This window comes from Rousettus aegyptiacus, unplaced genomic scaffold (genome assembly GCF_014176215.1).
Source record: "Rousettus aegyptiacus isolate mRouAeg1 unplaced genomic scaffold, mRouAeg1.p scaffold_m13_p_3, whole genome shotgun sequence".
NCBI lineage: Eukaryota > Metazoa > Chordata > Mammalia > Chiroptera > Pteropodidae > Rousettus > Rousettus aegyptiacus.
The window spans coordinates 144,919,012-144,946,076 of record NW_023416306.1 but is presented as its reverse complement, the minus strand read 5'-3'; the positions used below and the strand labels follow the sequence as shown (position 1 = coordinate 144,946,076).

The 27,065-nt window shown below is 36.3% G+C and overlaps 1 protein-coding gene across 6 annotated transcripts in view; it reads left to right on the top strand.

Annotated features, from left to right (window-relative positions):
• PPP2R5E (protein phosphatase 2 regulatory subunit B'epsilon) overlaps nt 1–25,198 on the top strand; it is a 128,133-nt gene extending 102,935 nt beyond the window's left edge. For 3 of the 6 annotated variants that reach the window (XR_001596505.2, XM_016141789.2, XM_016141788.2), the window contains 9 exons: nt 5,204–5,334; nt 5,454–5,513; nt 6,502–6,610; nt 8,044–8,097; nt 8,194–8,244; nt 9,945–10,064; nt 14,259–14,386; nt 16,494–16,595; nt 20,527–25,198. Coding sequence is in view for 5 of the 6 variants with exons in the window: in XM_016141789.2 (XP_015997275.1) it covers nt 5,204–5,334; nt 5,454–5,513; nt 6,502–6,610; nt 8,044–8,097; nt 8,194–8,244; nt 9,945–10,064; nt 14,259–14,386; nt 16,494–16,595; nt 20,527–20,626 (855 nt within the window). In the remaining variant the exon portion in view is untranslated. The remainder of the gene's footprint in view (nt 1–5,203; nt 5,335–5,453; nt 5,514–6,501; nt 6,611–8,043; nt 8,098–8,193; nt 8,245–9,944; nt 10,065–14,258; nt 14,387–16,493; nt 16,596–20,526) is intronic. The other 3 variants (XM_016141790.2, XM_016141792.2, XM_016141791.2) reach the window with 3 other exon arrangements.
• The last annotated feature ends 1,867 nt before the right edge of the window (nt 25,199–27,065 follow it).

Here is a 27,065-nt window from a genome sequence, read left to right as displayed (position 1 = left end):
CCTACCACCCACACTTCAGACACCAACCATAAGCCCAGGTTATCACCTGTGTTTCTGATCTGACTGGCTACAGAGTGGTGGTTCCAGTGATTCCCTCCTTGGGTTTGACGAATTTGCTATAGCAGCTCACAGATCTCAGAGAAACATTTTTCTTACTAGTAGGGCAAGAGAGGGGGAAAGGGCATCCATGCTTCTCAGATCACACTACTCTCCCCAAACCGGCATGTGTTCATCAACGTAGAAGCTCTCTGAACCCAGTCCTTTTGGTTTTTTTGGAGGCTTCATCACATAGATGTGTTCGATTAAATTATTGGCCATCGATTCAACCTCCAGCCCCTCTCTCCTCCCTGGAGGTCAGGTGGGTGGGACTAGAAGTTCCAACCCTCTAATCACATGGTTGAGTCTCCCAGCAGCCAGCCCCCATCATTAGATACCCTCTGAGAACTACCTCATTATCCTAGCAAAGGACACATTAATCTCTCATCACTTAGGAAAAAAACTCTAAGGGTGTTAGGAGCTGCATGTCAGGACGGTGGATAAAGACTAAACATATTCCTTATTATTAATCAGTGTCACAAAGTTTTATGAGACCTGTTTCTTTGAAAACATCATTTTTCTACCTGTATTTTTGATTGACATCTTGAATATATGTAGGTTTTTAGGTTGCAACTTATGCTCCCTCAGAAGTTCTAAGGTATTGCTCCACTGCCTTTTAGCTTCCAGTATTGATGCTGAGAAGGCCTGTGCCAGCCAAACTCCTTACCCCATTTATAGTGACTTATTTTCTCTGTAAGCTTTTGAGATCTCTTTGTCCCCATGTTCAGAAATTTCCAAGTGATGTATTTTGGTGTGGGTTTTTGTTCATTTATTGTGTAGAGGATATAATGGCCCGTATGTATATTGAAGTATGTCCTTATTTTTTCTAGAAAATTGGAGTGAGTTCTTCCTCATATGTCTTTCTTCATTTTCTCTCTTTTTCAGTCTCTGTGCCTATTTGACATGCCTATTAGTCATGTGTTGGACCTTCCAGACTGATTCTCGTTTTTTTTTTTTTTTTTTTGTATTTTAATCTTTCATCTATTAACTTTGTCTTCTGGTTATAATTTTGGGGTACATTTTCTCATTTTAATGTTCCAGTCTTTCTGAAATTTTTATTTCTGTTACATTTTGAATTTTCAAAAGTTCTTTTTTATTTTCTGAACATTCATCTGTAATAGCATGCTGTTTTTGTTTCAGAGATCCAAAATATTTATTTATTTGAGTGTTATAAGATTGTTCGTTTTTTCTACTCCTTGCATCGTGGCTATTTCCTGAATTCTTTGTGTGATTGTTTTGGTCTGTTTTTTATGTTAGGATGTTTGGTGATCTTTGCCTTCATAATCCTAGTTATGTGTTAGTCATCAGAAAGCCTCTTAGAGACTGTGTGAGTGCATGTGTACGTGTGTAGAAGACACGTAGCGTACTACACATAATGTACTGGTCAAAGATCTTGCCCTTCCTTTGGGATATTAGTATATGTATATATAGATGCTTCTTCCTGAGGTTGTCAGTTTTCCTAAAAATGGACCTTCTCATCTGCTTCTTTCAGAATTGGGAGTTTAGTCAGGAATGGGGGCTGGCAAAGGTCTCACTCTGCATGCAGAGTCTTAACCCCATTATTTTCAGTAAGTGCTTCACTTGGCTGTGTATGATGTCCTCAAGACTAGAGGCTTGGTTATTTATCCTCTCCAGACCAATGTTGTAAATCTTCAGTACACTGCATGAGATGAGGATCTGGGAGGTCTTGTTACTTCTACAGACTTTTAAGTAGTCCTCCTGTTTTTAGCTCCTCACATTCTTGCCATCAGTTTTAAGCCTTTTAAGGGTTCTCTGGTGCAAATTGGCTTGCTCTTGTTGGCTTCTCTCCCTGCTAGCAGAATGGAAAATTATTTAGCAGAGTGGAGAAAGAGGAAACCGAAGATAGTTACCCCTTGCCTTCCACTTTCCATCTTTGAAGTGTGCAAACTTGTATAATCTGCTTTCCAATCCTCTCTGCCCCCACAGTTTCTTTCATTTTTATTCTTTTACTCTCATTTCAGGGAGGGTTCAAGAGGATAGAGGTTCAAACCCAAATGTCTAACTGCCTTCTCTTTTGACTGTTGGTTTATTATGAGGTTCGAAGGAGGGTTCTTTGGTTAAATCACTACACAGTTCATCCCTGTTCATTAGCATCAGGAAAGCTGGTTTTGTTAACTAGGAGTCAGCATGTTGACAAGTCTGTCTTTGTAATCACCTTGGAAACTCTCCAGCTTCCTTTTTGGAAAACCAGTTGCATGTTATATTGTAGGGGCACAGTCCACCTAAGCATTTATGATGCTGGATTATATTTTTAACTGCCTTTTTTGTGTGTGGGGAATGTTTGGAGTATATTATATGACTAAGCACACACATATTTTGATTTGGAAATCACAGCTCATTCTGCTACCCCCTTTTTTGGCCTGTGCATTATTGTACTTTTTCCTTTGTCTCATACATCATAAAATCATAAAGTGCGTGTTCTATAGAACAGCAGAAAAGTAATTTATATATTGCGATTCATCTTTCTTTCTCATAGAACATGATATATATAATGCTGCGACTCTATAAATGACTCATGTTAGGTGACTGACAATGCATTTTCTTAAAGGGCCTAATGAAAACATTTAAATAATTTTTTGTTTAATTATGTTTTCATTAAACGCTTAAGATTAACAATATGTAAGCATAATTCAAGTTTTGCTAACAGTGCATTCTTAGACCTTTTATGTTGGTTGCAAATTACTCATTAAACTCTTTTCTAACACTTAAAAATAGAAACGAAATAAAAAAAATAGAACTCATAAGGTTAATTAATTCCATTAACAAGAAATTTAGAGATCATATGTCATTATGTACATGTAATAGAGAGGAGAGACTGAGTCATGGGGTCTTTTTTTGCCTGTAGGGGACACATGTCTTTCTTAAAATGTTTCCTGTGGAAATGTATAGTTGATTTATTTGCTTGTTGCTTTTGCTGTGGGCTCCAGATTCATTCACTTGTGTGTATGTGTGTATATGTGTGTGTGCATGTACACATGTGCACACACACCCACCAATGAGGTTAGTCCCTGTCATGTGCAAAGATTGATTGATAACATGGCCAGGTTGGCAGGAAAATGGCAGGTATTTTAACTGTATCTTCTTTTTCAGATAGGTTGCTTATCAAGGTCTATGACATTGAATCTGCCATGAACACTTTCACTACCTGTAACTCCTAATTTCTTCAGCCTGGGTTACCCTTCCTCTAGAAGCCTTCCCTGATCATGCCACTTCTCCAAAACAGTTGATAATGCCTGCTATGTATTTATATAGCATCCTGAGCCGTCTATCATGTTGTTCATTTACTACCATTCCTCATTAGACTAGGCTTTCTGAAAACAGATTGTATCCCCGACACCTTGCCTAGTGGCTGGCTCTTTAACGGGCATACATATTTATTTGAAATATTCATTTTTTGAATGGATGGATGGAAGAATGATATTGTATAGCCAAAAGTTGTCTCACTGCCCATTTTTTAATACTATTTTCAATTTGTGCTCCTTGCCATTATTTAAAGGACTATTTTTGGGTGCCTATAACTCTGCCTTTTGTTCAAAGAAAAGTACAAAATAAAAGTAGTTAATTTACTTGATTTACTGACCACTGAATTAATATTCTGCTGTCAGTCTCAGCCTCATATCTTAATCACCTGAAATCATGCTTTTGTATGTTGATCATTTTTTTTCCAGTAATTACGAGAGTGTGTGATAATTTGTATGCTGTCTATATACTCTTGAAATGTCTTGTTATAAAGTCAACATTAGAACTATGAATTCGCTTTATTGCCATGATAATGAATGTATGAAGAACTCAGTAAAATTTAAACCAGCCTCCAAGTCTGTTCTTTAGCCAGAGGAACCTGCCCACTGTCATTTAGAAAAAAAAAATAATTTTATTAAGATATAATTCATATACCATAAAATTCATAAAATTTACGATTCAGTGATTTTTAGTATATTCATAGTCATGTAACCATCACTACCATATGATTACAAAACGTTTTTATCATCTTGCAAAAAATGCCATATTTATTAGTAGTTTGTCCTCATTCTGCTTTATGTCTCTATGGATTTACCTATTTTCTGTATTTCATATAAACGGAATATTTATACATTTCATACAGTTTATTAATTTCATAGAATATGTGGCTTTTTGGATCTGGCTTCTTTGAGTTAACAAGATTTTTAAAGAGTTCATCCATATGGTAACATATATCAATCAGTGTTACATATACATAATGACATATGTACATTTTACTTATCTGTGTATCAACTGATGGACATTTGGGTTGTTTGCATTTTTAGGCTATTATGGATAATGCTGCTGTGAACATTAACATACAAGTTTTTGTGTTGACATATGTTTTCAGTCCTGATAAAATATAATCTTACCAGAATTCATTTATTGACTTGTAGATTACAAATGGTTGGGAACTTTAAAAATGTTATTCATGTGTAACAGACATACAGAAATCATGACTGTTCAAAGTGAGCACACCCATGTGACAAGAACCAAGGTCTAGAAAGAAACATTGCTAGTATCATTGGGGACTTTTGATGTTTGCTTTGATTTAGGTTGTTTCATTTACCTGTATGCTCTGATAGAGCTGAAGTCTTAACTATACATCTGAAACATAAGGTCAGTAGGCAGCTTAATTATGTAGTGCAGTGGTTGTGATAATGGACTCTGGGGCCTCGGCTCCTGGAATTTAATACCAGCTCTACCAATTAGCTTTGAGACCCTGGGCAAGTTACTTAACATCTCAATTCCCTCATCTGTAAAATGGGGATAAAATTACCTCATAGGGAGTATTAATATAAGTGGATTGCTTAGAAAATTGCCTGATGAGCATACTAAGTGTTGTATATGTGTTAATTATTATTATTGTTGTTATTATTGTTATCTCTTCACTGAAGTCTAAGTCCCTTGTCTGAGTTATTTATTACTGTATTCCCAAAGACTAGCACTATGCCTGGCACATAATAGTTACTCAATAAATTCTTGAGGAAGGACAGAAGGAAGGGATTTCAAATAATAAGTGGCAGAATTCCTAAATTCTTTCCTGAAACCACTTTTGAACAGCTATCATTTCTTTTATTTACAACAGCTTTTGGAGCTATTTGACAGTGAAGACCCTCGGGAACGAGACTACTTAAAAACAGTCTTACACAGAATTTATGGCAAGTTTCTTGGTCTTAGAGCATTTATCCGAAAACAGATTAACAATATTTTTCTAAGGTAAGTGGGGGAGGGGTGGCGGGGAGAAACAAAGTTGGTAGTTTTATAGAAGTATTAGATAAACCTCAAATTTTTGAACGTAGTGTACTGACTTTATTATTTTTATTTTTTTTGTAAAGGTTTGTTTATGAAACAGAACACTTCAATGGTGTAGCTGAACTGCTGGAAATATTAGGAAGGTAAGCACATCTTCTTCGGATTTCTTATCTCCGGTGAATATCATTCTGATAATTCGGTTCAGGTGGTGCTGGGAAATACTGACCTAGATCTCTTGCTGTGTGTATATCAGATACTCTCATTGGTGCTTTAGCGTGTTTCCCAACTGACACTCGAAGACATGATTTCTTGTTCCCTTTGTTCCACAGTTATGCATTGCTAATTCTGTGATGACTAAAGGAGCTAACAATTTATTCCCTACTACAGAGACAGTACATCTACTTGCAGTCAGACCATTTGCTCCAAAACATCTTATTCTTGTTAGTTTCTAGGCTACCTGTCCTTTGCTATATCTTTTGAAAGCAAGTTTATAATAAATTGGGAAGATTGCCATTTTCAAAGGACTCGTGTACCCAGGTATAGTTCTTGAACAGCTGCTGCCTGGCGTAGTGGAATGAATTGGAAAGAGACAGCTGTTGTGTAGGTTTCTACACACAAGGGAGCTAATGTAACTGGACAATCTGATTACTTAGTTTCTCCTTCTAATATGAGGAGAAAAAGAAGGTGGAGTCACATGGTTTTCTCTGTGATTTCTCTAGGCTGCGCCTCTATATCCATGATATTCTTGTCTGAACAGCTGTCAGAGAATAGTGTCTGGAAATGAAAAGGGTGATAAGTGAGCAAGGCAGGCGATTACTTTGGGAAGGGAAAGAGGGAAGGGAAAATAGAATTGTCGATACCAAAAATTTGGGGACCATCCAACTAGGTTTAAGAGCACAGGGGCCTGTGCTGGGTAATCAGAAAGAAATTTTCTTCTCTTAAATTTCCCTCCTACTTGAATGTATTCTTTGAAGTAACTAAGAAATCCCCACTGCCACTGGGATGGGTTTAGGGTTGTTCTGGACCAATCACAAACTGATTAAGGGTTAACCTGATTTCATAAGAACAGTTCGTCTCAGTTTAGCTTGTTGTGGTAACATTGCTAATTCATGTCTCTTTTCTTTTTCCTAGTATTATCAATGGCTTCGCTTTACCTCTTAAGGCAGAACACAAACAGTTTCTGGTGAAAGTGTTGATCCCTTTGCACACTGTCAGGAGCTTATCACTCTTCCATGCACAGGTAGAATTTTGTACAACTACTTGTGTAAGCAAAGTTTGTAAACTTAATGTTTTTTTGATATTAATATTATTTTTTAAAAAGACTTGTTAAAGTTTAAACTACTCCCCAAGGAAAATAAAAATGTGTATTTTTTTTTTTACTATCCATAAGAGACTCATGGAAATATTTTTCAAGTGGAAGGAGACTTTATTTAGTCATCTCATTTTTCAAAGAACTTGGAAGACCTGCCCAGTTCACAGAATTATATATTGAACATGTTGCTTATAATAATATGTATGTGGGCTTTTTAGATTTACATCTTTGGACATGTGTGATTATTTTTTAATGTTCCTGAATATTTAGTCTCATCTGCATTTTGCATTTGTCTGTTAGTTGCCCTTTACCCCTTCTTCCAGTTCATTCACCTTTTTTTTTTTTCTTCTCACTTTTTCATATGAATAAATACTTGCATAGGTAAACAAATCAATCAATATATTTTCACATCTTTTTATTTTTAGCCTCCATTACTTTAGAAAGCATACCCTGTCTTGTTCCCACATTAATTTCTGTGCTAACACTGCCTGGCATGGTAAGCATGTCATTAGAGGGTAGATAAGTGGTGTTTTAATTTTAGTATTTCCAACCTAACTCCCCCTTACCCCAATGAGAATGTTTTGAGTTTGCATAAAAATGTAACACATTTTTCTGAGCAGTGTTCCTCTTTAAATGTGAAATTCTGTATTTCGAAGAAAAACTAGTCCATATGCTTCTAATTTAGAACACCCGTCAAAATGTTGTTTCGCAAGAGTAGATTTCTTGTCCAAGAATCTTTACAAGCTCTTTTACAAATCTCGCCTCTAGTTTTTGAAATAGGATATTATATTTCATGTTCATTTAAAAGAATTCTTACCTAGATGAGTTAGTATCAGATGTAAAACTCATATTTCTTCAGGTTCTAATTGTGGCAGGTATAACCTTTTATCTCTTCCTGAAACTGCTTTCATTAGCTTCTGCCATTTCAAGGAGTCAGCAAAGTTTTTAGTAGGAGCCTACTTCTCATGTAAGACTCTTCTGGAACCACAATAAAACCCAGTGCTGTTGACATTAGCAAAGAGAGAAAGGGAGCCCATGAGCTGTAGCTCAAACTCTATGTAGATGAGATACTTTCAGAATATACTGAATATGATATTTCACCTCTGCTTTTTATTAGCCGGCTACTTCATGTCCCAATATTCTTTTTTAAAAAATTCCCCTGGAGCCTTATTAATGTCAGTCTTTGATAGGAAAAAGTAGCTTTTTGTTTTGCTTTATACACTTTTTATTTTTAAAATGAATTGAATATGAAGTTACTAAAACCAGAGTCTGGAAACTTTTTAGGAAGTTTTAATAATATATTTTTTGAACTCTTAGTATATAGAATTTCCAATTTTGTCTTTTGTTTCTTGTTTTTCCAGCTGGCGTATTGCATAGTACAGTTTCTGGAGAAAGACCCTTCACTAACAGAACCAGTAAGCATTTTTCCTATATTTTCAAATTATGGGTCACTTTTCATGGAGTATATATGAAAAATTAACTGTTATTTGTTTTTCTCCTTTTTGCTTTAGGTTATTAGAGGGTTAATGAAATTTTGGCCCAAAACATGTAGTCAAAAAGAGGTAAGTAAGTACTTAATGTCAGTGTGCTAATAGGCTAATAGCCTACTAAATACTTGGCTAAACACATATAAAATGCATTATCTCATCTAATCCTCATTGTAGCTCTGTAAAGAAGGACTGTAAATATTCTCATTTTACCGCTTATGAAATTGATGCCTAGAGAAATTAAGTAGCCTACCCAAGCATACTAAGTATAAGTCATTAGACCAAAACTCACCTCCCAGATTTGTGAACCCTGGAACTTTTATCACAGTGCTACTCAGCCCTATGGAAGGCCAAGTGAGGCCCCTGTCATGCATCTAACTGTCTAGCTCTCTTAATGTCACCTCCTAGTGACCTCCTTCATAGTATGGAAGTTTTGCTGCAGTATAGATAGATGGTAGAGCAACCTGTCCTAATACCCAATTTAAAGTATAGTATAGATGGGATCTTAGAACTATATACAATCGTGAACTGTATAACAGACCTTTAGGTTCAGCCACTCATAAGTGGCCCTGGAAACCTCTGACTGATAATCATTTCTACTTTTGCTGACACCTAACGGAACATGTGCCATATAAGGTTGTGGTAGGGGAGTGACTCTCTTAGCTTGGAGGTGAGCCTAGCTGGGTACCAGATCTGCACCCGCTCTTCCGAAAGGTTAGAAACCATGTGCAGAATGGCTCAGAAAAAAAGGTCAGCTGTTTTACATCTTGAAAGAATTTTGGGAGAATTGATGTATCTTGACAAATGGCAAGGACCTACCATATTTTGTTTTTAACAAACACCCTCTTTCTCAAATCAGTTTCAATCCTCCAAAACCCTACTTTATACAATTTCAGAAAATCATCTAAGTTTTTAATACCTATTAGGTAAAATTAAACTGTTCATTGCTACCCGAATGCATTGAAAATGAAAACGTTGTCATTTTTATATATTTTAATTACATACTTATTTTTTTCCTAAAGTAATTGTTTTTTCGTGCCCAAATAAGTAACTGGTTTTTATTTCTCTGTCGGTTTTTTATTATATTTAAACCAAGTGATGGTGCTATTGATTTGGCTCCATTTTGTGATCTAAAGCTATTTCTTGGTGCTGAGGCCACATGATTCATTGCACTCTGTAGTGAGCAGTTGTGTACATGTGCACGTGTGTATGGAGGTGTGGAGACTGGGTCAGTGTGTGCTAAGGTTTTAAAGTGGTACCTATGTGGGGTGAATTTTCTCCTTTGTGTCTCTCTGACTCTGTGTTCTGTTAACTAGCATATCCTAGAGTAGCATCTAGCATATAGCAAGGGCTGTAAATATTTGGGAAACATCTGTTTGTGCCAGTATGGACATCTGTGCAGGAGGCCCACTCCCCCATTGTTTAACAAAAGAAGGGAGGCAATAGCTGGGTTGTTAACAACAGAGAGGAGAGCCCCACAGGACAGTCCCGTTCCTCAGGGACTGTGAAGTAGATGGACAGTGTGGAGTGTTTTCGCCAAAGTAAATTGAATCGTTTCAATGCTGTAGGGAACTTGCTCTCAATAAATCCATTCTGGCAAGTTCCTTGTGAAATGAACACCTAACATGAGTTAATACCTGATTTGCTCATGTTTGGTTTTATGTGTAAATTTTTCGTAAAACAGTGCAAGCTCTCATTAATCCTCATTGTTCCTTTGTATTTTTTTTTTTTTTTAAAGAAGTGCCTAACATTTTGTGTTTTGCATATACTTACAGGTCATGTTCCTTGGGGAGCTGGAAGAGATATTGGATGTGATTGAACCTTCACAGTTTGTTAAAATTCAAGAACCTTTGTTTAAACAAATTGCCAAGTGTGTATCTAGCCCCCATTTTCAGGTTGGTACTAAAGAGGGCATGAGCCAGAGTGGCCTATGCAACATCTATTATTTTGTTAAAATTTTATTTGTATTGAAAAAAATATAGTGGATACTAGCTAGCTATCTGTTGTTATTTACTTGCTATTTTCTCACATGTAACAATAATTGTAGCAATAACCACCTTTATCTTGAGCACCTCCTCCATGACAGCCACTGTGATGGTGCTTTCTGCTCAGTAACTTTCATTCTCATGACCGCCCTGCAAGGAGGGCATTATGATTTTTACAGTTGTGAACACCGAAGTTCAAAGTGGTAAAATAACACGTCTCAAGTAAAGTAGCTGAATAAGAGGTGGGCTGGTAGGGTTGGTTCCTTTAGTGTGTAAGAGAATGCTAAAAATAAAGCCAAAGAGAAAACTAATATTCCATACTATGCTAGATGCTTTACATACATTATATTTAAATGTCAAATTGTCCTGTGAGGTCTCCCCTGCTCCCCATCTTCTAGATGAAAAAAAAAAAAAAAATGAGAATGATTTGCCCAAGATCCCAAGTTAATAGGGAGTGGAATCAGTAGGTAGTTTTTTGAAGAAAGCCTGAGACCGTCCCATGGCACTGCTCTGCCTCCTTGTGGCCACTTTGGGAGAACACAGGGAAGGTGAGCCTGGCAACCCTTTTCTCATTTGGGGCCCTTGCAGCAGCACTGAGGAACCCATGCAGGAAGGAGGAGGGTGATCTGGTGAAAACATATTAGGTTTTATCCTTAGTTATCTTACCAAAGGTCCAAATCACAGACTAGAAAATTTACTCTTTATAGACCGCTTGCTGATTTGAAGAGATTGTTCAGACTGTAGCTGGCAGCACAGAACCACACTGCTAACATAGTAGACTTTTCCCCTGCTCTGTCATTATCCTGCAGAGTTTGAGACACTGACTGTCATCTAAAGACATCTTCGTATGTCAAGTCAGTGATCTAATGACAACCTTGTGATCGTACCACAAAGCCAAAAATAAGAAAAGTGGAAACCGTTATGTGAACCATTACAATCAGATGATATGCCACATATCTAGATAAAAGTAAAAACTGTAGGATACTGTGTAGATATTTTACATATTACACATGACCTGTGGTGCTCAGACATCTGGATTGTTTACCTTATATTTCAGTTTTCATGAGGACAAAGACCTCAGCTGCAAGTATCATCATCTTTGGAGGTTAGGATCTCAGCATATGAGTTTTGGGGTGACAAATAATTAGACCATAGCAGGTTCCATAACAAAACACCACAAACTGCATGGCTTAAACAACAGAAGTTTATTTCTCATAGTTCTGTGAGCTAGAAGTCTGAGATCAGAGTGCCAGCATGGTCTGCTTCTGGTGAGGGCTTTCTTTCTGTCTTGCAGATGGCCACCATCTCATTGTGTCCTCACATGGCCTTTCCTTGGTGTGTGCATGTGGAGAGAAGTGATCTCTCTCTTCCTCTCCTTATAAGGTCACCAAGACTATCACATTAGGACCCCTTCCATATGACCTCACTTAACCTTAATTACCTTCTATTTCCAAACACACTCTCGCACTGGTGATCAGGGCTCATATGAATTGGCAGGGAATGAGGGAATAACACCATAGTAGAAAGGAAAAAACTTTTTAAATTCTTTGACAGAAGTAAAACTGAGAACAAAAGAGAGTAAAGAGGTTCTTCTTTATTCATTTGTTAAGTGTTCATTGGTTCATCCAGCAAACATTTATCCAGTGCTCCTCTGTGTAGCCAGGTGCCTGTCACTACTTGCCCCAGGCACGGCATTGGGCTTAGAAGGCTCCTAGCTAGAGACACTGCCACCATGTGTATGGGAAGACGGTGGGTCCCAGGAAAGTAGTAGTTTTGTTCTAGTGTCAGACATGCTAATTTTTACTTGGCATAAATGCCACCTTTCCTCTTTACGGGGCTTTACTGGATACTGACTTTCTGTGATTTACATATCGACAAATAGATATGTTGAGATCGGGATACTTGTTAGTGTTAAGTGGCAGGTAAATTTTAGACTCATAATTGAATGTAGGAAAAGCCTAGATCCCTCCTTCTTTATCAGCATCCTCTTGTGGTCTTTTTAACCCTTTTCCTGTTCAGAAAAAAAATGTGCAGCTCGCTGCCAGCATTAATTTAACATCATGCATAGGAATGCTATGTTTTCTAGGATTTGACATTTTCAGAGCTAGAATTACTATATTTTGTAAATGGAAATACCACTACTAAAAACAGAATGCTGTAAATAGAATGATGTCATTTGTTTCCAAAGACTATCAATATCCTAGAGCGATGTGAAAATAATAAAAGCGAGATATTTTGTGGCAAACTTTGGGGATAAGGTTAGGACTGTAATCCGCAAGTTATCTCTGGGCAAACGCTGTAGCTACAAGCACTGCCGGCGAGTATTCTTGGGGCAAACAGGAAATGGGTTCAAAATTCCTCCTTTCCATTGTAAGGTTTAGAGCAGCCCCATCTTCCTTCCTCTCTCCTTTTTCCCTTTCCTTGCCTCCTGTTCTGACCGTCTCAGCCACACCATATTCTTCATGGTTTTTAGACATATTGTCCATGTTGGTGCCTCTGTATCTCCCTTCCTATAATTCCCTCAGCCTGGAATGCCCTTCCCTTTCATCCTTCAAAGCCCTGCTTAGATACTATCTCCTATGTTATAATCCTGCCAGTCTTCCTCTTCCCCAAGTCATCTAAGTGGTTTTTTCTGTCTTTTCCTCCAGCACTTTATTTCTATGTCTGATAAGGCATTCATCACAGTTTGCATTGGATGGGCTCATAGAGTCCTCCTTTGCCCACCCACATATGAGCTTTGTAGGGATAATGGAGTAAAAAAGATAAGAGCAGGAACTTTGGAGTCTGCCACTTGCTAGCAATGTGACCTTGAGCCTCAGTTTCCTCATTTGCAAAATAGAAATAATGGCACTTAACTCTGTCAGTTTTAAATAATACGTGTGTGAAACAGCACAGTGCCTGCATGAAGTAAACATTTGATAATGATTAATCATTTTCTTTGTGCTCTCAGGATCTAGTGCCTCATGAGTCCCAGGATATTTTTTGAACCAAGTTGAATAATGTAAATGGAAAGGTTTTAATTTCTCAGAGGCTATTGGTGGGTACATCTTGTACCATTTTATTAAAATTAAGTTTAAATTTAATTTATTAAATTAAAACATAATTTCTTAATCCGTATAAATGACAGCAGCCACTCCTTTTCCCCCGTACCCACACAACTACTTTTTAGAGATTTTAGATTATTTTTTTGAGATTTTGGCTTATTTTGATTACTGTTATTTTAGATTACTTTTTAAATTTTTTTTGATTATTTTTTGAGGTGTTTCTCTGAATTCATAGAGTCAGTTGATAGTGTGGTAGTCAGAGAAAAGGGATCTGAGATAGATTGCAAGCAAACATATGTACAGCCAGTTTCCCTGAGTCTAGAAAATGAGTGACTTTCTCTTGGCTTACCCATTTCAAAGGAAGGGAGACAGAAATGAACTCTGGAAAGAATCTGGACACTAGACTGAAGTCCTAGCTTTTAAAACATTTATTAGCAATGCGGCCTTGGCCAGGTTACCAGTCTCTCTGAACCCCAGTGTCTGCACCTGTACAATAAGCACAGTAGTGCCTACTCCTCGGGTGGTGGTGAGGATGGTACATTCTATCTGCAGTGCAAGCATAGGGCCTGCCGTAGGAGGTGCTTAGCAAAGGTTATTGCTCTGCGGAGATAGACAGCTGAGTTTTTCTCAGCAACTGTTGACCTAATGCCAGCCTTGTGCTGGGCCCTGTGGTTGATCTGAACTACTGTATGGATCAAAGAGGTGAGCCAGGAAGAGAGTTAGAGATGGGGAAACCAGTGTGGCATATAAAAGTAGGGTAAATGTGTCTGGGCTTGGGAGCTATACAGGGAAAATGTGGAATCAGATGAAATAGGCAGTATTAAAGGAGAGTAGAAGTAGATAGAGAAATTTCTTTTCCTTCCCCAAATTGATGAACCACTTTGGAACTTCCTGAAAGATTTTAAATCCACAAAAATGTATAAAGTGTGATTAATATTTAATTTTACATTTGACCGAGTGATACAAAAATAGTCTTAAAATACTTTTGTTTGGAGATTTATAATTATGTTTTACCTTTGTCTTTTTTCTCTCTTAACGTTTTATTTTTCTTTTCGCAAAGGTGGCAGAAAGGGCACTCTATTATTGGAATAATGAATACATCATGAGTTTGATAGAAGAAAACTCTAATGTCATCCTTCCCATCATGTTTTCCAGTCTTTATAGGATTTCAAAAGAACATTGGAACCCGTAGGTTTACACAATTTTCTCCCTTCCTCCCTTCCTTCCCTCCTTCCCTCCTTCCCTCCTTTCCTTCTCTTCCTCCTTCCCTCTCTTGCTCTCTTCCTTTGGCCTTCTTTCCCTCCCTCCTTCTCTTTTTGTTGAAATGTCTTGAGTACTTGGTATGTGTTAGATGCTATGCTTGTTGCTGAAGACAGATATCTTTTAAAAATTCACTGACTGGGTGGGAAGACCACAAGTAAAGAGATACTTTATAAAACTGTGTTTTAAGTGTGTTGTGTTAACCTGTCTCTTTACTTGAGGGCTTCCTGACTGACCCGTCCAGGAATGTGACAGAGATATTTTGGGGATGTTCTGGAGTGAGAGCAGAGGTTTGTGGACATTGGTGGCAATGCACTAATTAAATCTTAAAGAAATTTGGTAGCTGGATGGGATGGGGGAAGCCCTTTCTGTGGGTCTATTCATAAAAAGGCACAAAAATGTAAAAAGTACCTATCAAATTCTGAGACTTCTGAGTTTAGGAGGGTTAAAGCACAAGGTGTTTTGGGGAGGATACTGGAAGATAAGGTTTGAAAAGGGAGTGGGGCCCACATGAGCCTCCACCAAATGAATGATAAGAAAACACTAAAAGTTGTAAGGAGGGAAGTGGCCTGAACTGATTTGCATTTTAGCAAGATCCAATTTTGAAAACCAACTCAGTCATTATACATGTTTTCTAGGGAAAGGGTTTAAACTTTCCAAAGAGAACTTTAACATCTAGTCCTTCTAAAACATTCTGTTTTTGAATAGCTTTACATATTTCTCTGTGGACTAGAAAGAAAAGTTAAAAACTAGCAGATATAATTCAGTATATTCATAATATATTCATCTTTAAAAGTATTGCATACAACTGTAAAATATCACAGTTTTCTGACGAATTTCAATAACATGTAAAAATAAAGAGCTGGTAAACAGTTAAGTCTCCTTATGCACATGGTCTCTTAAGAACCTAGAGGGTAGTTTTAGCCAGTGTCTATAACCTCTCGGTGTGCTGTATTTGGCCCTTCTCCAGCTCTGCCCATTGGGTTTGAGAATGTCATTTCCCTTGGCAGAAGGCAGCTCAAGTTTTCCTTTAAATAATGGGCACACAGAGGAAGCAGCATCACAGCAAGTACACTGTCTTATAAATGCTTTGGAAACATCAAACCCATGGTTTATTTAACATACGGCCTAACATTTACCCATGCCTTTTCAGAGGTATTGGGAGCATGTCATTGCAAAATGGAAGTGCTTTTGTATATTTTTGCAAAGGGTAATGCTATTTAGACTCCAGTCTGAAGATATCAAGCCCATCATGGGGCAGCCTTCACATTGCCCAGGAGTTTATTCTTCCACTTGATGAGTATGGACCACCATTTTGGCTATTTAGCTATATAGTGTTCTACAGCTAATAACAGCCATTACTGGTAGCTTGCCAGTTACCTTACCAGCATATATGTTGCATCAGCAAGGGGGCTAAGGAGGCATGAATGGACTGATGCAAATCATAATTATACACAAAGTTCATTTTAAACTGCCCAACTCTCAGGGATTTAGTATCTTATCTTTGAATATGAATTTATATGTATATATATATATACACACATATATATATATACATATATATATATATTCATTCATTCCATGGAACGGCTTTTGATTTTGTTGAATTATGTATATTATCACTTTAAAAATAAAATTCTGTGCAAATTCAGGTCTCTCAGGTTAATCCTACCACAGGTGCTCCTTTTTTAGGGTGAAGTTGCTTTATTTTTATACTTGCCTTTTTAGTAAATGAAGTTAACAAGTGCCCACAGGCAAGTCTATTCTGGGTACCAATAATTAGAAGGGCAAAATTAGATTTTTCTTTTTCTAATCCTGCCAGTTCCTCAGAAAGATGTCTTGCCTTGAACAGTAAAGAATGTAACTCTCGATGTGAAGATAAACTGTAGGTCATTTCTAGTTGTTTCAACTAAAAAGGGATGGAGATAGTATGTAGTACGTGTAGCTCATTTAAAGATTGTGCTTTCGCTTTCTTCATGCAGCATCCCATTGTGTAAGACTAACCAGCACGTCCCCTTCTCTGTGTGCTTCCCAGGGCTATCGTGGCATTAGTCTACAATGTGTTGAAGGCGTTTATGGAGATGAACAGCGCCATGTTTGATGAGCTGACAGCCACATACAAGTCAGATCGTCAGCGGTAACTTTTTAAAGCTTTTTTGTCAGCTGTGCAGAAAACTATTGAATTCTTTCCTAGCTCTTTGCTGAAATTGCCTAATTGTACCCGAAATCATAAGCAGCACAATTTTATTTATCTGTTCGTTTTTGCATGCTCATTAGCTGTCTTTATTAGTGTGCCACTGGGCAACAAAGTATCATTTTGAAAAAGACTGCTTTCTTGCTTCCCTTCAATAATGTTTCTCTTCTGCCTCAGGGTTAACAGTCTGGCACATAGCTGGTATTTCAAGTCCGCTTAAGGGGACCATCAGGTAGTTTGCCATCTGGTTTCACTCCCATTCTGAACTTATTTGAACTAGAATCGGGCTGATCTTAAATTTCACTCCAGCAGCAGGAGGAATGAAGCACCATTTTGTTTAGCTCTTTGGCCCAGAACTTACTTTCTATTCTAGAACCCAACAAATGCATCACAACTTAAAGTGTAGTGAAAAGAACCTGGAGGTGAAGAGTCTGGTATTATACAAACCTAGAAATGTTTAAGACCAAAAGGGAGCAATAACCAGTTGAACTCTTACAATAAATGCTTTTAGCTTAATAAAGCCCTTCTAGATTTCATTTTACAAGATTCTTTAATTTTGTTATTTCTTGTTCAATATGTCCAACTTTCCAAAAGAAGTTGTGTTGGTCCATTTGGGTTGCTATAACAAAATACCCCATATGGTTATTTTATGGGGACTTATACTCAACAAAATTTATTGCTCACGGTTCTGGAGGCCGGAGGTCTAAGACGTGGTGTCAGCCTCCAGAACTTTTGGATAAAGGCCCTTTTTCAGGTTCATACCATTACCTTTGGGGGTTAGAATTTCATCATCTGAATTTTGGAGGGACGTACATGTTCAGATCATGGCATTGGTGTACTTGGAGAGAATTGAGGAAAGTCTTGCAAGTTTGTTAGTAGTTGGACCTCTGGTTTAGCTTTGATCATCCAGAAGCAAATGCTAGCTTTGTAAGTTATGAAACCATGGACCTTAGAGGATCCCCCAGGTTGTGAGTGTACATACCCAGGACCTTGCTGAACCTCCTGAGCAAAGATATCTGTGGACCCTTTGCTTCTTTGCTTCGCTTTATTTTGATTGTGTTATTTGCATTTTACTGATGAGGGGAAAGGTTTGGTGGCAGAGTACAAACACTATCACAGTCATTTTTTAAAATTTCCAGGATGTGGTATATTGAAAAGCAACTTAATTATCAAATATTGCAAGTGTTTAACTGTAGACAAAAGAGGCTGAGGTTTTTTTATACAATGCTGGAATAAATATCAATTATGCGATACCTTGTGTCACACTTGCAATTTAAAGAACTTGGAATTTAGTATATTTACAATTGTTGCCAGTCATTGAATTAATAATAACTCTTGTCTCAAACTTAAAATGTTTTTAGAATGTTGTTTAAATAAAGGAGATAAAATATACATTTTTATACTGTGATGTATATCATTAAAGAGTACGTTGTACAAAATGTTCTTTCTTTTATAATAAGTAAAAGCTCATTATTATTATCATCCTACTTGAGTAAGGATTAAATCTATAGAATCCCATTAAGAGTATTAAAGACCTATTTCTAAAATATTGAGCTTGATTAAATTAAATTCATATTTAAAAAGTTTTATTGAATAGATGGAAGCATCGATTTCTCCATAGATAGGGAAATAGGAAAAGAAAATAAAGAGAATTATTTGGTACTATCAGAAGAACTGAATGGAGGATTTCACTTCTGGATGGCAAGATGTTAGTAACTGTTTCAGTTCAAATAAAATTTTTAAGTATTACAAATCTGAAAATGGTGGGTGGAACAAATAACTGACACTGTTAGATACATATGCCAGCCAACATTAGTGTTATGTAAAATTAAAATTGGGAGAGAATTTGACAGTATACCTAGCTTGACAACGTGGTTAAGTTTTTAAATTCCCACCTACAGGCAAAGAGAAAAGTGGGAAAGAATGGGGGTGACACTAACTATCAGAAATATTTAGAATTTTTGAAGATAAAGTTGTCAGCATAAAGATGTATGATAACTCAGTGTAAAGTTCATCTGGAAGAAAAGCCCCCACAGGACAAATTGTATTGAATGCCTTAAAACTTTTGATCAAAGATATGAATGAAACACTTCAGCAACAAGACGATGAGTGTTTTAATGATGTCAAGCATTAATTTAAACTACAAATTAGGACAATATGAACCTAACATATGTTTAAACTGCTTTTTAGTTGAGTAAGATTCCTAAGCCCTTGCTTACCAATTTTTCCTCCAAATAAAAGGTCATATGCTTCGAAACTCAGAAGGATCTATAGAATTGATTTAAATGTACTCAAATCAGTGTTCTATAATTTACAACATTTATTTAGACCTAGTATTGTCCTTAAATTGTACTGAGAAGACAAAATTGATAATTTATCAAACACTTCCTTTTACAGTTAAGAATGTGGAGTTCATAATGATTAGGGAATTATCTAATCTTGCCCCCATTGCGCTATATAATATGTCAGGGTCAAAATTACCCAGTAGGCAATTGTTTGAAAAACTATTAAACTCACTGAAATTCATTTGTGCAGGTTATATTTTAGATAGCTGAAACTAGTTATAGTAAACAAGGCTTAAATTACCAAAATATTAATTATGAAATGATAATATTAATTGCCATATTACATAACTGAATAGTCCCTCAAGACGTTAGTGGAATGGAAATATGAAATTACATAGGTTGTTTGTGGAGATTTTTGTGGGGGAATGAAGGTTAATTTCTGCTACCACAGATATCAATCTAATTTTTAAAATTGGGCGATGATATAAAAAAATATGAGGCATTGGAATTATATACAAATTTCACTTAAACTATGTGGATATTCCTGAGTAAATATTGTACTATGACCGAAGTTAGATCCTTGCTAAGTGAAGTAGCATGAAGACCGCACCCCCTTCCCTGAGATGGCAGAAGGCCCTGTTGTCAGGATACACAAATGTCATTTGGGTCTGCGGTTTGCTGATTCATCACAACATGAGAAAACTAGGGATGGTGCAGTGAATTACTTTTAATAAATGTGAATTTATTTAATTTATATTATGGTCATGTATTCCTGGATTATGTATTTCCAACTTGGTGGATGTTAAAATTAACATTCTTTTATAAAAATGTCCTTGGCAAAATAAAATTTGTTAACCCTATTTTAGACATCCAGATTTTTGGTAAATTTTACCATTTCCTCCAAAAGTCTGGAAGTCACTAGCCAAATTGACACTAAACTAAATTTGAAGGCTAGGAACATTAAAAATTTAATATATAATGATACCAAAAAAGTTCTGTCCAGATCATTAAAACTGAAATACAACAGAAAGATTATTTAATTTGGTTGTATATATAAAATAAATTATGATTTATTAATACTTGTATGGACAAAATAGTGCTAAAGAGTTTAAATATATACAGTATAGGAAAAATAGATATTTATAATATTTTCTTTATCAGTGTTGTTTCTAGCAACCCTTTTGAGAAACTGGGGACAAATTAAAAATTAGATTTTAATTAGAATCCAAGTAAAAAATCACTCACGTGCCCTTGGTTTTAGGATAACAGATACATATAAATGGTCTCTATTTCTCAGTAATATGAAGTTAATTTTCTAATTGAGTATTAAGAGTATTAAGGTAAAATCTTAAATATTCTGTCATCTCCTACTATGACCATTAATGCTACTTTGTATCTATGTAAGTGTCAAAGAAAGAAAAAAAGAGCAAGAGAGAGAAAAACCAAAAAGAAAACACCCACAAGCTTATTGCCAAACTTCAAAGACCTTTAAAAATATACCTGGGGGAGGTATGTCAAAGAGGCAGTTATTGATGAATAACTTCTTAAACCTTCTCTGTTGTTTACCTTATATTTTGTTTCTTCCCCAGTGAGAAAAAGAAAGAAAAGGAGCGTGAAGAATTATGGAAAAAACTGGAGGATCTGGAGTTGAAGAGAGGTCTTAGACGTGATGGGATAATTCCAACCTAACAAAAATAATGACAACAACATTACTAACCTGTGGAGTCACACATTTATGTAGTAGAAGATGGAGCAACAGTTTTCTGTATTGTGCAACTTTACAGTAGATTTCACATTTGTTTCATTATTACAACAGCACTGTATATACCTGTCTCTAAGTAAAGGAAAAAAAATAAGGACTTCAATCCAAAGTTTGGACAGTAGATGGACTTCTCAGAACTTTGCAAACATAATCATTGTTCTAACCTTCTTAAAAAAAAAAAAAGAGCAGTCTTCAGAGATCTGTTGATGAAATTGCTGTTAAAATTTCATTATTGGGAGTTCCTTATTTATCATTAGCAGAGAGTATGAAACAATTTTCAAATGTGAACAATCTTAAATTTAGCTTGTCTTTCTGCTAAGCTGTTAAATGTATTTATAGTAAAGGAAGAAAAAAAAGACTGTCATTTCCATATAAGTTTGTATAACATCCTCCTCTGGATAACTTGACTGTAATTTGACATCTTTTCCTTTTGCACATTCATGCATTGAATGCCCACATGGAATGGGGCCATGAATTATATAGGTCCCTGATAAATGTTTTGTTTACTGGTGCGAACATCTTTCCAGTAACCAGGTAGTCCTGGTACTCCTTTAGTTTTAAAATTAGGAGTAAAAGAGAAGAGGTGATAAACATAGTAGGGAAGGGAATTTTGGATTCATGCATGAGTTCATGGTGAATCCAAGTCAATGTCTTGGAATCCTTTGAAAACAGGCACTGGGACATCACAGGCTTCAGTACCTGACCAGTATTAGTTGCGTACATCACTGAACACACATACCAGAGATGTTGTAGAAATGTCAGAAAACATCCTTTCGGACCATTTTGAAATCAGAAAGACAAACACTAAACACAATTACAACCATGAAATTGATCGCCAAGAGTGCGAATCTAGCTGGGAAGAGAGTTGAGCAAACAGCTTGGACTGTTTGGAGTTGTTGCCTTACTTTTTAATATGTATTTATAAAGTATTCCAGCAAAAGAGGATGTAGCCTCTGGGAAAAAAACAAACATGTTACACTGTTTTTTGTAGATTCTCGTTCTATATCTCATCACAGCGCCAGCCCTGTTTTTAGCCAGAAAGGATTCAGGATAAACATTATGCATTCTGAATTGGATGCATATTCCTAACTACTGTATTTGTTACCAAAAGTGGTTCTACAAATGCTACTGAAAAAAATCTGGAAATTCCTAATGTCCTGAGTATTAATAATAAAGTTTAAAAATGCTTTTATATCAAAGGTGCATCGTGACCAAATTGTTTAACAAAACAAAACAAAACAAAACAAAATGTAGGGCTATATATATATATATCATTGATATATCTCATTGGCTCTCTGCTTTGTATTTAAAAGAGGACTCTTACATCTTGGAGAGATAAAAGTACTGATAAAACTTGTGTACAGTATGTACTTACCTAATGTTGTTGCATTATTATGTACTGAAAGGTATGTGTCTGGGGGTTTATTTCCAGGATGCTTTTGCTTGGTGTGGACATGGCAGCAGTGAGTTGATAATCCTAAACCATCACTTCAGCAGTAGTCATGGTATAGAGCTGATTCTGTGTTCATGTGTTGAATCGTGATAGCAAACATGAACATATGAACTGTTGTTGCTCTTAGTAGAAATATAATACCAACATGGGCTTGTATGTTTTCTTCCTTTCATTTAAATATAAAGTAGAATATGCAGTTGTTACGGTTTCCAAGAAAAAGGAAAAAAAGCTGCTGACCGTTTTCCCCTATTAAGTGTTTCAGGATTATCAGGTCACAGTTTGTGTGTAAAATTCAACTAATTATGGATATTGTCATCTCAATAACTATAAAATAGAAACAAAAGTTGGCATTGTTAATTCTGAAAAAGAAACAGCAGTAAAAGAGTAATATGCAACACCAAACACAACATGGTTTAATGGAATTCATAGATTTTTTTTATAACAACATTTTTGGGGATTCAATGTAAAATTGGCAGAGGCTGCCAAAGATGAAACAACTTCTTTTAAAAGTGCTGGAGCAAAGGTGCAATTTCAACTACTAAAGATAAAAAATAAATTTGTAACAAATCATCTCTGATTTTAGCCCATTAGTTTGACTCTGCATTACATTTAGTTTTGACAGTAAAAACTTTTGTTTGCCATTAATTCATCTTCTTAGATAGAAGGCATTAAAAATCATAGGTTTGTGAAATATCTCTGCCCATTAGAATAAAATGCAGTCATTTGAAATGAGAAAGACCAGGCTCCTTTTTTTGCACCTTACCCTGTCCTCAGAGTTAAGGTGAGCATTACACAGATATCCTTGATGTCAATTTTGTATGTCGATCATTCCAAACTGAGAAGAATGAAGCCAAATTTTAGACATATTTAAAGAAGCAATTGTCTAAAATTTATAGGGCAACTTCTGAGAAGAAACACTGTCTTTTCTTTTTTAATTGAAAGTGACAATGTGACATTTGTCATGTTGTGTCCGGTGACGCAGAGAACTGAGGTAATCTGACTGTTGCACTATGTGACACATTTAAGGATGTACTTGCTGCATTTGCAGCAGCCCTCTCTTTGTTTTTTTCCCCACATTTCTGCTGTTGCTGCAACTTGAGTTCATTGTGACAAATGCATCTTTGTGTTATATTTTGTTTGCTTCATAATTTCCAGAATTATATATAAATCTATTTTTTAAATAGCAAATATTGTAGTTAGTGAGTGATGATTACTCCAAACTTATCCCTACCATATTGGTTTCAGGGGTAGGATTAAGAGTATCTTTGGAAGAAAAAACAAAAACCCTGTGGTTTAGAGCGATGCTGAGGCCTTAGGCTGTGGGCCTAGAAAAAACCATGTGAGTGAATTGACCCATCTCATCCTTTGAATCAAGCATGCATTCCTTTTTCTCATTGTGCAAGTGTCCCGGTTGTTTTCCTTCAGTGTTTAGTTTTCGTCCTTTTAAATTTTATTATATTTTGCTCTCCCTGCCATCTGACTTTTTTATAAAATAAAATAAAAATTTAAAAAGTAAGAAATAAATAATACCCTCAATGCCGCTGGATACTCACAAGCAGGGTTATGGTCCTTCATCTTGGGCTTGCTTGCCTAAATGGAAGGGTTTAATTTATTTTGTACCTCCTCCTATGCGTGGGACGTCCAGGGTGCAGAGCCAGGAATTGCTTGTAATTGCACCTGCTATACTTAAATGTGTAGCCCTAGGCTCAATCACACTATGGAAAGAAAAAAAAAAAAGTATATTTAGAGCTTTAAAAGCTTTTTTATTTTTTTGTGGGGTTAGGGGGGTGGGAAAGGGAAGATGTGTGGATGTTACTGGCATTTTTAACTGTTCAGAACTTTTTTTCTCCCTCTGTTTTGCTTTTTCCCTTTAATTGGATGCACTGACCTGGCCCAAGAAATGAGAAGTCTCTCTCTTGATGCTAATACCAATGTTATCACAAAGTGACAGTCACCTACAGCAAAAAGGTGGCACCAGACACGATCCATGATATTTTATTTGCACATCAATATTTTTATTTTTATATTCTGGCTCAGCTGCTTCTCTGAGTGGAGTTAAGGAATGAGCCACAAAGGATTTTTGTAGTAGGTATATTGGCAATGCATTTTATATTTCTCACTATTTAATTTTGAAAATCTAAAAGAATTGTGCATCTTGAGAGAAAGTCGAGCAAAATTTGATCTAGTGGAATGTTCATTTGTGCTGCTTCTTATGCACGATAGCAGCAGTAGTATCTCTCTTGGAAATAAACATCCCATATTATGATGTCTATGAATATAGGTTTCCTTTTTCTTCCCTCCCTCCTTCTCTCCCTTCCTCCTTCCTTCCCTCCTTTCCTCCCTCCCTTTCTTCTCTTTTCTTTACTTTTTTAGAAATCACTTATTGTAAATAAGTTGTAATCCAAACCTCATGTATCAGTGGGGAACTTTCAAATATAAATATTACCAATACATTTTTCTGGTTGTTGTCTGATTTTTGATTGAGGTATATGAGAATGACATGCCATTGCTTTTGGTTTGAGGATTTTGCTTTAGCTTCATAAATCTTTTGGTATGTTAGTATTTCATTGTTTTAGCAGGAGAGGGCAGCAAAGTTTATTTTCCCTGTTAGAAATGCTGTGGTTCATGATTGGTTTTAAAGTGTGTGTGTGTTTGTGTGTGCGTGTGTGTGTATGTGTGTGTAAACAGCATCTGTTTGTGGTAGAGGTGAAAATGAAACATTTTTGATAAGAAAAGTTGCATATGAAAATTATAGACTGGTTCAACCAGACAGTGAAGACTTCTTATCCACATCAAAGTTTAAATGACATAAAACAATCTTCCACCTCTGGCTAAAATATGCTACTTCCTTTTCAAACACAACGAAATGCAAGCTGAGTCTTAAAATACTTGGAATTAAAAATGTCTTTCTTTGAAAATGATTTACATCAAAGTGGTAACGGAAAAATGAAGGTGCTCCCAAAGAGAAATGTAACCTTCCCCTTTCACGGATGTGTGAGAGGTTCTGTACTGTGGGTGCATCCTAATAAAGAAGCAGTGAAGAGTTTTCAGGTGCCTGGCTGTGTTTTGTTTGTTTGTGACCTCTGTTGCCTTTTTGAACTATACAAATAATAGATTTGATCAACTTACCTGTGAGATAACGGGGTTGGTCTGTTAGGCTTTCATCTTGAGAAAATCAGTTCACAACTAGGGGTATGTAATGTTGGGAAGTTGTCCAGTATCTATTGCTGTGTAACACACTCCAAAATTTAGTGGCAGAATCCAACAGTTAGTTTTTCTTCATAAATGTAGTTTGGGCAGGACTTGGCAAGATCTTCTTGTCTCTGTTCTCCAAGTGTCAACTTGGGTTTATCAAGTGGGGCAGGAGAATCCACTTCCGACATGGCTCACTTATATGGCTGGCTTTTTATTGGCTTAGGGTTCAGCCGGAGAAGTCTCAGTTCATGATATGGACTTCTTTAGGGGCTTCCTTCTTTGGCTTCCTCACAGCATGATGACTAGATTCTAAGAACTTGTTCTAAGAGACAGAAGTTTAAGCTGCTAATTCTTTGAGACCTTTGTACAGAAACTGTCATGGCATCACTTCTGTCGTATTTTATTGGTCAGATAGTTATAGGGCTTGTTCAGATTCAAGTGGAGGGGACGCAGAGCTTACTGTGAAGTGGCGAGAGGGATATCATCTTTAATCAACCACAGGGTGCTTTGTAAAGCATTTGATTCAGGTGGCTAATTAAATCATATCCAACTTGGAACTGTATGGAGTTAACTAGTCAATGTTTCATGTTCAGCTAACTTCAGGAAGGGAAAAATCCTTTAAACTCAGCAATTTTGTATTTCGAAGGATAACCATTTGTATGTAACATCCAAAGATCACCCTCTTGGTAAGGTACAGGGAGAAGAACCTTGTAACAAAGAATTCTAGAGGTCAAAGAAATTTGAGTTTATTTTAACAGAATATCTATTCCTTTGTATAACATTGCCTTCTGCCTGTAAATAAATATTTATGATAATGGAGGCAAAGTAAATGTAGCATCCAATTTCTATTTCTCAGATTTTTATGTAATAGTGTATTCTGGTGATGTCTAGTAGATCAAGTTTATATTTGATTTTTCTGAACAGACTATGAGATAGCAAGGAGAATTAAAATTTGAATTTTTTAAATGATACATGTTCATTGTATAATTTATTTTTGAAAAGACAGATTAAAAGAAAAAAAAAGTTGGGTAGCTACATGCCACTCCCCACACCTAAAAGTCCACTACAAGATGTGCCTTCATTGATTGGATCATTGTTTATTGATTGGCTCTATCCATAGTCTTGCTTATTCTCTGATGATCAGCTTTTCTGTCTCTTTAATCTCTCATTTAGTTCACCTTTCTTAAAGTCATAGCCTGAATTAATCATAGAATTTGGAGTCAAAGTTTGCAGCTACCAGGCGATATGAAGCCTAGAACCAGGATGGAATTCAGCCACGGCCCCCTTCTTCCTCACTAAAGCTCTTCAGGTAAGATGTCTCTGGCCAGAGTCACCCGAGGCAAAGGCCTTGGACCTGGAAATCAGAGACCCTTGGGATGATTTAGGTTCTGCTATTTATTAGCTGTCTGACTTTGGGAAAGTTGCTTAATCTAAGCCTCAGGTTCACTCGTAAAATGCCGGTAAAATGGTACTTAATTCATAGTGTTATATTAGATTGAATATTATATGTAAAACAATTTGCACAAGGCCTGGCACATGGTAACCTGCAATTAATATTAATTACTTGTAATGCTTCTTTTACTAGCTATTATTTACATTAATGACATAATTTGAATAGCTATCATATCAAATGCTGTATGCCTCTTGTATTGTGGTAAGAATTTTGTATTCATTAAGTTTTCACCACAATCCCAGGGTAGAAGTTATCCCTATTTCAC